We start from the raw sequence: 16,326 nt of genomic DNA, 5'->3' as shown, positions 1-16,326 counted from the left end.
ACAACCTTCATTTTTAAGAATAACTAAACTTGAATTGATAATAATAAAAATACAACATTTAATTTTTTTCATCAAACTGATGAGAGACTAAACAAATTCTTATGTTAAAAATATACACGTGAAAGCAGGAGCTGTAATTCATTGTTTCATAAAATTATGATGATAAACGAGTATAAATAAAACAAATATAAGTAAAATGTAGTAATAAATATATGATGATAGACAACGACTCTTTTACTTGTATATTACATTTAAAAAATTAGTCTCTCACCTTCACTCTTAATAGAACAGAACGCCAGATCTACAAGAAGAAGAAAAATACTTTTATAGCAACAGAGGAACAATATTTTGGGAACGAGTTGAGTTGCAATAAATGCCAATCTTCTTCAAATTCAGCTTTTGTTTTTAAACATTTAAACAAACTTGAAGTATTCTTGGAAATGGAAATATAAAACATTTGAAGATTATATACAAAATGAATTCATTTTTTATAAAATACAACCTGTTTTAGCAGTGACAACAAAGGCCAAGACCACCACAAATCTATTAAATAGATTATTAAATTCCTTCAAATTAGTTGATTTTTATTAATTTTAATTGTTAAATGACTAAAATCAGTTTTTTGTGTTGTAAAATTGGTTTTGCACTAAAGGTATTTTTTGGATTAAAAATTATTATTACTATCTTATGGAAAAAAAAAATTGTGATAAATTAAGTGTGTAAGTAAAAATGCTTGATGGAAGTTTATTATAAGTTATTTTAGAAATAAAAGACGGGGAATACTTTAATCAACATATTTAGAAAAACTAGGGATCGTTTTCCTGAAAAACCTCAACCACAGCAAAATTTTTAATATAAAAAATATTTCAGTACCCACATTAAAATACTATTATTTTAACTCATTAGTTATATCGAAACACCTTGTCAAAAGGTTCATCACACAAAAATAGCTATTTAATAAATTTAAATTCTCCATCCTTACAGTTTTGTATAAATACATACATTTCATTTTATAATAAAGATGCCAGTCTCGAAGATGTCGCGAAAACGATAACACCGCTCACTGGTTTCTCCAAATTTGTGGATGAAAGTATTACTTGTTTTTTATTTATATAATAAATTATCATGATACCTTAAATATTGAAAAAGAGCTGATTTCTGATTTATTTTTTTTAAATCAAGGTTCAATAAATTATGGTTATATTGCCCGTTTGCTTTATGTGAGTAAACCATTTAATGTTTTTGTCTAATAAACCGCAAATTTAATGAGCACACCTTAGTGTTCGAGAGATTAATCAGTTTGTAATAAATTAATATATTTTGAGACATATATATAAATGAGTTTTCCTAATGTATGATTTTGTTTGTACCAAAACAAAGCCAAATGAATAATCAAACAAGTCACTTGAATCAATCCGAGGAATTGAAAATCAGGTGTATTCAGATATTTAGCTGTTAATGGAATTACTTCATAGCTTAATGGTTTTGAAGCCTCTAAAGACTTCAAATCAATTAATTAATCGAGACCCAACAAATGGGTATTTGACTACTATAATTGTTCTCTAAATAAATATCATAAATTATTTTTAACAGTTGATTTAATTTTTAAATAATTAATCCTGTTAAAAAAAACTTAATGAAAATAATTTACAAAAATAAACTGAACAGAAAAGAAAAAAAAAGTAACAATAAATTTAATAATGTTTTGAGAATAACTGACCAAAATTGAAGGCTTTCTAATGATTTAAACTATTTATTCTTCTTAAACGATTCCTTTGTTTCTCATGAAATATTATTATTTTTAATTGATAGACGAAGACATTATAATATTAATGGAGACAAATACATTATAAGCAAATAAAATAGTATGTATGTCTAGGGATTTATAAAGCACTTAACCTGTCATTGACTGGCAAGCGATCGCTTTATACCTTGTACAGGATGTTCAATGGCAGATCTTAAGTCGGTAAGAGGTTAGATACAAATATTTAATAACATTTAGCAGATCTTAAACTTTTAAAAAAATTACCAAAATAAATACACAAAATTTTAAAATAATAAATAATTTTCTAAACGGCGACTATTAAGATGCAAGCACTTATCAATAATTCGCGCATATTTTCAAAAACGCGTTGGTTAAGATTGCTCAAAATCCTCGCGACGTCGGTCCGAATGTTTTCTTTCATTTCCGCAGGTTGTTTTTTTAAATAAAACTCTTCAGGTTGTCCCACCAAAAAAAGTCACATGGACATCAGGCAATCGTGCTGGCCAGGATATTTAGTTCTGGGTACTTTTGACATGACTAGACTTAAAATTTTGGTTAATCTCATCATGCCACGTCTTCCTTAGTCATCTTCGCCTCGCGTTACCTTTTATTCTCACCATATAAACGAGTACCTGTTTTACCATTTTTTCGTCATCTATTCGTTCTACATGACCAAACCATCTTAGATACCCTTTCTTAATCTTATCAATTATATCTGACTCATATTTATACTCTAGCATGCTTTCAATATTAGTAACTCTGAGATACATGAATTTTCTACAAATTCCTTTAAGAAATCCACTAAAGAAACCGTTGATCGCTTCACAGTATATGTCAGAATTTGCGGTCGCTGCACGGCCAAGATACTTTTTTTAAAATATGGGCCTATGATTTCTCTACCTAAAATAGCGCACCAAACAGTTGCGTACTGGATATGCAATAGCTGTTTATATGTTTACCTCATATTGAGTGCATAGCATGGATACCGGTATTCAATAATATCGTTAAACCGGAATATCGGGCTAATAACACGATATTGAAAATACCATTAAATATTACCGGAATTTCGATATTAGATAAGAATTTTGTTATTTTTTCTTGTTTTAAATTCTCAAACTTTAATCATGGTTCTTTTTCACCCCATTTTGCTTATTCAACCAATCAGAAATCAGAATGCTGATTAAGTTTAACCAAACTCCGTCACTAGAGTGAGTAGCGACAGTAGCTTCCTAGTCGTTTTAGTAAGTTAACATTACTATTACAAGCCATGCCACCCGACAACACGCTATACATTTTCTTTATTTAGATTTTATTTAATTTCCACAGACTCGCTTTTAAGTTTCTATTTTTTAAAGGGTTTGTTCATTTATTTTTTATTTTGTTAAATTTGTAAAAACAAAGCACGGAGTGTTTCGTTAAAAATAAATATTGTCACGTTTTAAAAACATGCACTGACCTCCGCTGAAATTGAAGTTGAAGATCTCAAAAATAAGCAGGGAATTTAGATAATTATTGTTCAACTACTTTGAATGACTTTTTTCCAGTATTTACTTTTTTACATCGATTTAAACCTACAAATTGAAGTAATGAAGATTTAGGTTTATTTAATATTTACATATTTAAATTTTTGAACACTTATTAAACATTTACCAACAATATTTAGAAAATATCAAAAAACCAGGTTTCCGATATTTGAAATTGTAATATCGCATGAATAGTCAATAGTGATATAAGGAAAATGGTTCAATGGCGTCTATGCTCTAATTGTGTGATCTCCAGAAATGGAAATTTTGCTTGTTGGTATTTAGTCTTAAAATAGTACAAACATAAAACATGAATGTTCTTATGTCGGTTGGGGGAAAAGAAATTTCGTATTTCGCATTTCGCACCCATTTTTTCAAATAAATATATATCTTGTTTATTATTAGTCACACCGGGTTAAATGATACGGCAATGTGAAAGTGGGAGTATATACTAAAAACGCTTGTTGGACAGTATTGTGCTTGGTTGGTTCAGTTGTGAACTAATGTGCGTCGAGTAAGGAGGTCTCAAAGGAAGAAATTCGCCATATTTTACATTTTTACTACCTGAAAGGGAAAACCGCGTCGAAAGCAACTAAAAAAATTGCGATGTATACGGGGCCAATACTCTTTCGATTCGTGCTGCACAACAGTGGTTTGAGCGATCTCGTACTGGTGTAGCGGAGGTGAATGATACACTACGCTCTGGCAACTGTCGATAAGTCATGGAAAATATCAAGAAAGACCGTCATGTTAGCATTCGTAACATCGTCCAGAAGCTGAATATTGATCATAAAACCGTTTTCAACCATTTTCAACATCTGGATTTAAAAAAAGCTCGATGTTTGTGTGCCACATGAGATGACGCAAAAGAATCTGATTAGCCTTCCTAGTGTGTGAAATATTTCAGTCAGATGAATCTCTTCACAAAAATAAAGGTTTCAGCTCTTCAACTTAACTAAAATCAACAAATGAAAGAATTGAAGAAATATAGTTACTCAAACATAGGCAAAACGGTGAGTGTTACACAGTGTGTAAAGTGGTCACTTTAACCATTCAAGGACAGGTCATAAGCCCTGTAAACGCCTAGACTCCCATATTCTCTTCTTTAAGGTTTTCTCCAATCCCTGTTGTAATTTGGTAATATTACTAAATTTTAACATTTCTAAGCTATGTATACAGGGTGTTTATTAAACCCTGTCACATCCGAAACCAAGATGATCAGTATGAGCAAGAAGACATATTGGCATATTAAAACATTTTTTTAGAACAAATAATAAAAAAATAAAAAAAAAGCAAATGGTTGCTTACTTCTGCAGGGGAGAAACAAGGAGGGGGAGGGGGGAGCCTCCCCTGCAGAAGTAAGCAACCATTTGTTTTTTTTAATATTTTAATTTTGAAGATTTTATTTGTTCTAAATATTTTTTTTAAATATGCTAATATGTCTTCTTACCCATACTAATCATTGTGGTTTTGGAAGTGACAGGGTTTAAAAAAACCCCTGTATATTATGAACATTTGAAGGTTAATACAAACAAGATTGCAGAGAATAAGAAAAATTCAACCAGAAGATTTGTTGATATGGGTTTATGTAAAACCACCTACACACAGTCACTGAACCACACACCAACTACCGCAGCAGCACAAAACATGTTTACTGTTCACATAACCTCAAAGTTAAAAATGTGCTTCATCACTGAAAAAGATGTTGCTCAGTCGTATTTCCGTAGAAAATGTTCAACACCTTTTCTTTTTATCTTAATATATTACAACAAAGATGAAGAACATTTGTTTGGAGGGAATATTGAAGCCTAGGCATTTACAAGGCTAATGACTTGTCATCAGCTGGTTTAAGCGGCCACTTTACACATAGTGTAACATTCTCCATTGTTTCGATGCTTTAACTCATATATTATTTTATTTTATTTATTTTATTATTTTTTCACGCCCATAAGGCTTTTACATACAAGAAAGTTTTACAAAATATAAGTATATAAACAACATTAAATTTTAAAAAATACAATATAAAGCAACAAAAGATAGAACAGTGTTAAAAAGTAAAGTTGGTATAAAAAAAGAAGATGAGTATATAAACAACATAGATTTTTTTTAAAAACACAATATAACGAAATAAAATATAGGAACAGTGTTAATAAGTATAGTTGGTATAAAAATAAAAAGATGAGTATATTAACAACATAAATTAAAAAAAAAATACAATATAAAATAATAAAATATAGAACTGTGTTTAAAAGTTAAGTTGGTTTTAAAAAAAATAAAGCCATATACACCGCAAGACAAATAAATTTACGAGTTCTCAAAAAAAACTAAAATTGACATATAATGAATTATTCTTGATATTTAATTAGTTTTTTTTATATTGTTTGACATATGTGATGACTACTCGTTATTTCAAGGTTAAAATAAAAAATCTTACTCATGAATTGTACTTAGAAATTGCCATTATATATCAGGTATCAGATTACCCGAACCTTAGAGACCCATAACGGTTCATTTATGGTCGAGTGTTTGTGATGGAGTAATAAAAGACATGTTATTTTTTAATTCATATTTAAGAAGTAGGTTCTTATCGCTTTATTTTAAATTAAAGTATTTTACATTTAAACATATTTATAACATTTAAAAATATTTAGTACTAAGTGAATTCACCTTTATTTTTTATAACATGTAAAATTCTATTATTTAGAGAAGCGTAAAGCGAATCTAAAATTTCTGATGTTATTTCTTCTTCCCAAACTTGAATTAAGTTTTTTTTTAATTCCTCAATGTTTTTTGATTTTTTTTTCCCGACTTTTTTTTTCATAATCGCCCATAAATTTTCTATCGGGTTCAAATCAGGGCTATTCCCGGGCCACGTCAACGATTTTAAGCCAATTTTCTCCTTGAATTCATTGATCTATAAAAAAACAATAAATTATTTATCATGTGGTCACAAAATGCATTAAAAAATATATATATTTGTACTCACAGTGCGGGCTCTATGGCACGGCGCAGAATCGTCCTGAAAAATTGGGTCCGCGGTATACTGCGTAATGTCCTCGATTGTTGGAATAATATGTTTTTTTAACACTTTTTTGTACTGAATGGCATTCATCGTACCCTGTACAAAATTTAGAGGTCCTAAACCGTATGCTGTCATGCACCCCCAAATCATCACGTAGGGTGAATGTTTAACGGTTCGAGTGACGCACGACGGATGATATCTTTCCCCACGTTTTCGTCGAACTATCTTTCTGCCGTCTGGACCAAAAAGGTTGAATTTTGATTCATCAGAGAAAACAACATTTTGCCAATCCTCCAAGGTCCAATTCTGGTGCTCTTTCGCCCAATCCAGTCTAGCCTTCTTCATTTTGTCCGTGAGTAATGGTTTCTTTGCGGGACTCCGTGCTTGGAAACCATGCTCCAACAGCCGCCTGGACACTGTTTTTACTGAAAATGTTGATGTGCTGGTAGACTGCACTTCTGCGTGTATTTCAGGTGCCGTTAAAAATCGATCGCGCATAACAATTTTTTTTATTAAGCGATCATCTCGGGCAGATGTCACGCGCCCCCGTCCGCTTCCTTTTTTCCGTTCTATGGATCCAGTTTCTTGGATTTTTTTAAATAAAAACCTCACTGCACCTTCTGAATACCCAACTCGACGAGATATTTCACAATTAGATATGTTTTCTTGCGACAATGTGATTATTTTGGATTTTATCGCAATCGACATTTGCTTTGCACTTTCCATGATTGTTGTGTTATGTTCACTCAAACGCGGGTAAAACAAGACTGTTGAGACATTTTAAAATGTAAATATTGTAGAAAGGTGACACATAGTGTCCTTAATTTATTAAACAAAAGAAAGAGGTATCGATAAAGGATTTCTTAGAAAAAGGGTTCAGTAAAGTCAAGGGGCGCGGTAGCAGGTAAACTCGTAATTTTTTTTGTCTTGCGGTGTATATACATTTCTATTTTTTTAATAAGCTAAAGAAATACAATTAAAGGTTTAAAGCAGCTAGGTAAATAATGTTATAAAATACAATATGAACAGAATATTAAGTTCTATTTGATAAGGAACATAAACATTGATATTTAAAATTTACAAGACTCACGCTAAAGACATCGATGTTGTTAGCATTTTGGTTCGCGAGTACATGCATCCGCATTACTGGCGAATTCACGCTGTAATTGGTCGATGATGGACCGCAGTAGAACAAAGTATTACATCGGGTAACTCGACCAGGCACTCGCACATTAATCAAATTGATAAGTTCAATTGATTACTTCAATTTTTTCATGTATTGGTCTGTGGAAAGTCAAAGAGCTGAAACCTTTAATGTTGCGGGTAATATTCTAATCGGATTGTTTCACTTACATATTAGGCAACGCCTGAAAATATTTTTCAATTTTTATTCTTCTTAGACCAGCTGGTTTTATCAACAACATCTTGAGTCTATCTAAATTTTTGAAGACAATTTACATTCACAACCACATGGAGAAGATTTTACATCTAAAGAATATGAAATACTAGGTATTTACAGGGCTTAAGATCTGTCATTGGCTGACCGAAGTGATCATGTTGCGCACTGAGTAATATTCGTCGTTGGTCGCATATTTCAACTTTCATAATGATTAAAATTATTATTTTATAAAAAGTAACGCAGCTAAAACCTATTCCGGTATGGATAAGATTCATCATAATTATTTCAATGCCCTAAAGTTGGAAATAATGAAATGAACGCATTAAAAAAAAAACATGAACTTTAAGAAAATAATTCTTGCATTTCTCCAATTTTCTAGGTACCTACATGGTAATACCATATTTTTATTTATCAAACAAATATTTTGAACAAAGATCAGCGTTTCTATCGAAAAATTGTGAATGTTACACAGTGTGTAAAGTGGCCACTTAAACAAGACAATGACAGGTCACAATCCCTGTAAATACATGGCGTATATATCAAAATTAAACTAGTTTCATAAATTTATAAATATTTTAAAATTAATCTTTGAATTGAATAAAATCTTTTTGTTCTAAATTACAACTATTTTCATGTCATTTTTCTATTATTTTATGGCCATTTCTTTTTATCTGTATTTGAATATGATTTTATTTGTAATTTTTCCTTTATCTTGATTTTTTTAAATCCTCTTAGGCGTATACATGAAAAAAATGTTTATACGTACATCAGCTTCAGTCATTCGTTATATTTTATCTACGTTTACATACATAATAATGTACAGAATGTATTTTGCAATTTTTTTTTTATGATTGCTGCCTTCCATTTATTCATGTACCGTTCGATCGATTTATGTTTTTTAATTGTTTTTTATTTTACTTGTTTCAGCACTAACCGTTAGGTTCATCACAAGGCGATATATCGGAGAATATGATCACCAACAAGGTAACCGCTGATTGTGATATAAGTATACGATTATAATATTATTATGGAATAATTAAATTATTTACCTGTGTATTTTTTGACTATAGTAAATTTAACACGCTGACGGTTTTAGAACCTGTTTCATTGTCAAAGCATAAAAATAAACTTAACTAAATATTTTTAAAAAAGCATTACACCAAGTGACACTTTACCAAATTTATTAATTTTAAGTAGTGCAACGTGTTTATTTTTTTAAATATATTACAAACTTTTATTGATAGTCTAGGCCAATGATTCTTACTTAAAAATGGACATACTATTTAAGAAATGCAATTAGTTGATCATCCTCAGTATTGGTTTTACGAGGGTTGTCTTTTTAGTTTTGTATACAGGAACGTAGAAAGCACAACGAATAAAATGTCATTCTGAAAAAAACAACACAATCTTAAGTTAATCTAAATCCAAAGTTTCAATACGATACGTATAGTGTTGTAGCTACAGCGAATTGTCAAAGTTCACAAGTTATTCGAACAGTGGAATTAAACCGAGAAAATTTTCGCGCAGTTCGAAGACAATTATCTCAACAAAAATGCCTTGCTGAGTTGGTTTCTGTTTTTGGCAAAAAAGAACCACATCAATCGACAATTTTTCGTTGGCACGAGGAAGTCAAATGTAAACGGCTGAGTTTTAGAGACGATCCAAGGACAGGTGCACAAAAAATGGCAACTCCCCAGGAATACGTCGATGCTGTGCGCAAGCTTATCAAGGAAGATCGACATGTGACATATCGCGAGATTAAAGCATCATTGAAGATTTTTAAAACAGCAAATTGAAGTTAATCGAAGAACAGAAATAAGCTGGGTCAATTTGTTTGAAAAACTCTAGACCGCTTCAACGAAAAAAACTCTAAAAATGTTTACAGCATCGTCAGTGGTGATGAATTGTAAATATACTTATCCTTCTTCTTCGTTGATGCTACAGCCCAAATCAAGCCTTGGCCTCCTTCAACTTTTGCCTCCAACTCCGCCAGTTCTCAGCAGCCATTATCCATTTTGCAACTTGTAGAAGCTGTGCCGCATCTTTTTTTACATCATCCTCCTACCTCAGTCTGGGTCTAAGAATCCTTTTTTACTCCTTTATACGAACCCAAAAATAAACGCCAATCGTCTGTTTGGGTTTCCCTAGATGAAAACATGTCAACAAAAGTCATCCGTTCTCGAAGCGTGTCCAAAAAGATGGTGGCTACATTTGTCTTAAAAGCAGGTCAAGTAGCGACAATTCCTTTGCACGATGGAATGACTATTACTGACGATTGGTATACAACTATTTGTTTACCGGAAGTCATCGCTGAATTTCGAAAAATCCAACTCCGAACGACGAATTATCAGTGGATTAACGAACGAGTTGAAGTACTGCTTCCCGAGTTGGTTCGAGCGCACACAAACATGTATTAATTATTGTGGAAAATATTTTGAAAAACAATAAAGTATTCAAAGAATATCTACTGTTTTATTCCAGCTCTATATGCAAAACTTTAAAGACAACTCACGTAATTAATCATTACTTTATTCGGTCTTTCCAAAAAACATGTGATTTTGTTTAGTTTTACTATTTTTGGTGTCATATTATGTGTCAGTTTTTCATGTCCCGACTATAGATTGAAAAAAAAGAAAAACGTGAATTAGGCACATGAATTGAAAGGCATTTTAATTATCGAATATTGTTGTGTAAGGGATTAATATTTTAATATTTAATTTAGTTTTTATTCACACGTAGATAACTAGCGACAGGTCTTCGAATTTCAAATATCTACCGTTTATTTTATTTTAAATAAAAAGATCGTCTTATCCATTACTTTTATCAAAAGTATGATTATTTACTCTTGGGTGTTAATTGAATTGGGAAAATTTCACCCATATCAATGCAAATTTCAGATCGTTTACTTAGTAAAATAAAACGAATGAAATAATGGTGTAATATGTTATGCTGAGAAAAAAGTGAAAATTCTTTTCCCGCACCAAATGGTGCATAGGGCACTGCATTGGTACTGTAAAGGAATCAAACGCACCTCAATAAAAACTGTAAGGTTGCCAGCACTGAAGCGCTCTTAAGTTGGCAACAATTCATACCCAAACGGTCATAGATAGTGGCCTTTCTTCGGGCCCATCAGTCGCGTCCTCAGGAGGCTCTCGTCCCGTTTCAATTAAAGTGAATTCTTTTTGATTAATTTAGTATGTATAGTGCGTAACATCCTGTAATAAATACTGCGTACTTAATCCGCTTTCATATTTTTAATATTAATCATTTGATTGATAAAAAAATACACTTAACCATTACACTACAAATAGTGACCCCTGAATTCACGAAATAATTATTTTTCTTGATAATTTTAACAATCTGAATGTAAAATGATCAGTTTTTTGCTTCCAGGGACCATACAAGATTTTATTTTTAAAAATATTATCTCAACCATGTCGGGAATCAAACTAGATACCTCTTGCGCGGTAGGCAAACGCACTGACTACCCATACACATCATAAATTGTATAATGCCTGTCTCAAAAATGTATTTCATAGCTCGCGACCTGCCTATAAACTGCAGTAGCAACTTTAAACAAGATTCGTGCTGTTTAAAAGTCTAGTCTATGCTCGGTCAAAACGTATAATGCCAGTAAAGGATAAGATTGTTGGGAGTTAGTTGGAGTTCCTACCCCAGTTAGAGATTGACAGAGAAGACACAAAGTTGCTGTTCAATGTGTATTTATTACATGGCGAATAAGATACAGCACTTGGTTGTGTAGCGTAAGCGTAGCGGCGATGGTGGGTTAAAGAGATAGCACTTGAACTGCATGCTGGAACTGTGTGACTTCATCGAGCTGGATTGAAGTAAACTGAACTCGTTGGGCTGACTGACCGAACGGGCTGACGAATTGGCGTTGCGTTCTACGGTCTCTTTATAGACGACGTTCCTTTGTTGATCATTTCTTCATGGTAGGGACGATGTGAACGTACTGTAGAGCAATGTTCCCGGTTTAGCGTGCATTACTATAAGAGTTGAATTATACGAATGTATTGGATTCGATGGAAAATTATGACATTGCATCGTTGGTCACTAGTCTACTTCAGATAAATAAATTAAACACGTGTGTGTCATCGATTAATCGATTATATACTATGGACCCTACACCAGTACTATTTGGATGCAACAACTCTTGGTACCTTGCAAAAACTTAAAATAAACTTCTGTGTATTTAAAGTAAGTTATTGAGTTAAATCGCAGTTATAGGGTGGTTTCTTTTTGTTACCAATATTGTCAAAGATTGAACGCAGTAGGTTTGTATAACTAGCGTCTTACGGGTGCGACAGAGGTCCTGGCTTTGAAACGTGTTACTAATGTCTCAGGAGAGCTTTGATCCAAGTTTACTCTTCTTCACACATGCGAGCTTGTAGTCTTGGAAGGCCATCCATGACTATCTTTCGACGGAACTAAGAAACGTAGAATTAAAATTGAAGGAAGTGAAAGTGTTGGCTGGCGATAGGGTTTCCTGTAGGAGTCTGGTAATTTCCACATACTCATTTTAATCGGATATGAAAGAATAAAAAGAAAAAATGGAATCCTTTCAGGTTTTTAAACATTAGTACAAACTAAAACACTTGTTGCTTGTTTTGCAACAATTATTATTATATTTTTTAAGCCAATCGATAGGCTTACTTAAACTGTAATATCATATATTGGCATTGAAGATATATGTTGGAAAAGTACGGAGTAAACAATAAATTTAAATGAAAATGCAGTATCACCTCTTAATGAGGAAAGTTCAGCGTGTGTAAGAGTAAATGGGGAATTCACATCTTGGTTTGTGATCTTAAAAGGCGTAAAACAGGGATGTGTAATGTCACCATGGTTGTTTTATCTATACATAGACAACTGTATGAAAAAGATAGAAAATATGGATATTGAAGCAAAAATCGATAGTTTTTTAGTAAATTGCTTGTTGTATACCGATGATGCAGTTCTGTTAACAAAAAGCAACGCGGATTTGCAAAAAATAGTCTTTAAAATGTATGATGTATGTCTGGAGAGTGAATTGGCGATAAACGAAAGTAAGTCGAAAATGATAGTAATTGAAAGGAGCAGTCTTGAATAAAAAGAAAAATTTGTGTATCTTGGAAGCATGTTTTCAAGAGATCGAAGAGTAGAAAAAGATGTCAAAGAGTGAATGTAGCAACAAAATGAACGGCGCACTAAGCACAGTAATTGCTAATAAAAATACGTCAATCGAACCTTAACTGGCGTGCACAACGGAGTTCTAGCCCCAGCACCTATGTATGGAAGTTAAACCTGGAACTGGCAGAGGAAGAATAAAAGCTGAGTTTAAACTTAACTTTAAACATCTGAGAAATTATATTTACTTATAATGGCAATTGTGTCACTTTCAATCCAGTAGTGATAACACCACTAGTTTTTTGAACGCTTGCCATTGCTGTAGGAAAAGATCGACAATATTGAGAGATGTTCTGATGATTCTCGTCAGGGATAAAAATAATCCAGCGTTGATTTTAGACAGCACTGGTTCTATAAATAGATAAATAATATAAATAATCAACAAAAATTAAATGTATCTAAACCTTCATTGACATTTTGACTTACACAAACTAGAATTAACACTCTAAAATTTATTTGATTGACAGACATCTCAAGAGGAATCAAGCCTTATTACCTATTACCTAAACTTTGCCGATCTAAGTGCTCACTTTTCACTTTGTGTTACATTCATTATAATGCCAACGTTTCAATAACAATATTCCATATATTAATTTTCATGCGTAAAATCTATTAATATTTAGACTTTCATATGCCCTTCTCAACGAGGTTCCCATTTATGATGAGATAATACTTGTATATTGTATAATATTATGCTTATTATCCATTAAAACCGAACAGTAAAATTATAATCTTAAGACGGAGAAAATCAAAACAATGCGGTTTAAATACAAAACAGTTCAGAGTGGAAAATAGAACCAGAATCCTGGGTGAGTGTTTACGACTCTATGCCGCGTACATATGAAGCGTTCGCCTACCATGTTTGAGGTCCTAGATTCGATTCCTGTTGCACGTGAAATATTTGTTTTAATGAAGGTTTAACACACCAATATTGTCAAATGTAGTACCTCCTAACAATTTTTTCACTGTGACTTGATAAAATTGGTGTAGTTTATAACCTTTAATAAGCGGTGCTTGATTCATGATTATGAATAAGGGCGTCGGAGCTAAGGAACTAAAAAAAATAAAAATTAAAAATAATAATGTAATTTGATGCTATGAAATATTTATTACGTATGCAGATCATTGGTAGAATTCATATCAAAATTTGGTAAGGTATACAAAATAAAACACTTTTGTCGAATTTAATTCTACTTTAATTTTTTATAAATACATGTGACGCGTTTTACCTGATTGGGGCATTGTCAAACTTACTTAAATATTGACAAAATTTCCTTATACATATGTATATAAATAATAATTGCTGTTTAACGATATACATGTAAGTGCATAATAGTGTTAATAGTTTATGGTGATAGCTAACAAGTATATACAAGTATAGATTTTAAAAAAATTTTAAATATGTCAAAATGCTTGCAGACTGGCTGGATTTCCTCCATAGGGAGTTATTTATATTTTAATTTATTTCAACAGAGGGAGAAAACATGAATAGGGAGAAAATCCAGCCAGTCTGCAAGCATTTGGACACAATGAAACATTGTTGAATTACTACCTGGTAAAAGAAGAAGTATAAAAATTGGAAAATTGTTTTCTGGCGTTGCCTAGTAGGTGATTTGGTTCAGCTGGATAAATCTCACCCCCGTGATAAAGGTTTCAGCTCTTTTACTTCACAGAAATCAACAGATGGAAGAGTTGAGGAAATGTGGATGTTCGAACATGGGCAGAATGGAAAATGTTACACAGTGTGTGAAGTGGCCACTTAAACCAGCCAATGACAGGTCATAAGCCCTGTAAATGCCTAGACTTCCATATTCCTTTCTCAGAAAATTTTTCCCTCTCTGTTGAAATAAATTAAAAAAGTTTTTAATTTTGTATTCCGCAAATTTAATCTAACTCTAATACTTTCACTGCCTCTCTTATTGTGCGTTTGAAAAATTATATAAAAGAGCCTTTGTCGGATATTGTATTTTTTTCTCATTACTGTATTGCAAACACGAATGGTAGCAAAAACTGCGTTTACTTGTATTAAATTCAGTTACAAAAGTTTATGTCGTAACAGAATTTTAATATATTTCATAACAAAATTTAATAAAATCCTAAAAATGATACACTTTTATTGGATTTAATTCTACTATTATTTAAATTTATTTCAACAGAGAGGGAAAAAAATTCTGAGAAGGGAATATGGAAGTCTAGGCATTTACAGGACTTACGACTTGTCATTGGCTGGTTTAAGTGGCCACTTTACACACTGTGTAACATTCACAATCATTTGATAGAAACACCAATATTCGTGTAAAATATTTGGTTAATATATAAAAATATGATAACACCATGTAGGTACCTAAAAAGTTTGAGAAATGCAAGAATTATTTTCTTAAAGTTCATGTTTTTTTTTATTCTGCCCATGTTTGAACATTCATATTTCCTAAACTCTTCCATTTATTGACTTTTGTGAAGTAAAAGAGCTGAAACCTCGAAAGTCATAAGCCCTGTAAATGCCTAGACTTCCATATCCCTTCTCAGAAAATTTTGCCCTCTCTGTTGAAATAAATTTAAATATGAACAACTCCCTAGGGAGGAAATCCAGCCAGTCTGCAAGCATTTGGACATAATCAAACATTGTTAAAAACTTTTTATTTAAAATGAGCAATGAACTTATAAAAAAATACGCATATTTCACTTTTGTTTATAAATTTTAAATAACATTTACTGCATTTATTACACTTAATAAAATCATACATTTTACATCTGTTTTCGTTATTAAATAATTATAATAAATCTATACTAACCATAATATATAATGTCATACATGCAAAAATAATAACAATGGTATACAAAGTTAAATGGCTGACTTATTGCAACTGGCTATTTCTTACAGTCAAACTAAAACAAAATAAAAAATACCATAACAAAAATGCATTTAAATAAATCATAAATTCATACAATTATTATTACTTTATGGGTTTTTTTTTTTTTATACGCCTCCACTAGAACGTTATTTGGTCTCCCACCAGTTTGATGATTTCGGTCACGACGAAACCCGGACACTGGTAAAAATAATGAATAAAAGTAGGCTAATACTATATACGTATTTTTATGATAATTAAAATGCAGTTCCACCAAGAAATGAGAGTAGAAAAACTCATTGCTTTTTTGTACGAGTAAAACCGATCGGAGGACTAACAGTATGCAAAACCGTTTATTTGGGTATGTGGAGGAAGTATTTTTACAGCAATTTTCATTGTTCATTGACTAGCCTCTGAAGTATAAGATTGATCACCTTGTAAATATGCCGGGGTTGGAGTACCAATGCAGCGACTCATACATCACCGGGCGCGGATAGGATAATGATGATCATAAAGCACAATATATATTTTTTTAGCTATTCTAAACAATTTAAAAAAAATATGTCTTTAATCTCATAGAA

At 31.8% G+C, this 16,326-nt stretch overlaps 1 protein-coding gene across 4 annotated transcripts in view; it reads left to right on the top strand.

The window, feature by feature from the left end:
• Window positions 1–16,326, top strand: part of LOC148282248 (ras-related and estrogen-regulated growth inhibitor) — a 106,832-nt gene that overhangs the window by 79,846 nt on the left and 10,660 nt on the right. For all 4 annotated transcript variants that reach the window (XM_088225378.1, XM_088225376.1, XM_088225377.1 and 1 more), the window contains exon 3: window positions 8,637–8,693. In XM_088225378.1, the coding sequence (XP_088081504.1) occupies window positions 8,637–8,693 (57 nt within the window). The remainder of the gene's footprint in view (window positions 1–8,636; window positions 8,694–16,326) is intronic.

This window comes from Micrasema longulum, unplaced genomic scaffold (genome assembly GCF_059751315.1).
Source record: "Micrasema longulum isolate JH-2025_06_02 unplaced genomic scaffold, ASM5975131v1 h1tg000354l, whole genome shotgun sequence".
Taxonomy (NCBI): domain Eukaryota; kingdom Metazoa; phylum Arthropoda; class Insecta; order Trichoptera; family Brachycentridae; genus Micrasema; species Micrasema longulum.
The sequence above is the reverse complement of the archived record's forward strand: the minus strand, read 5'-3'. Positions and strand labels throughout refer to the sequence as shown.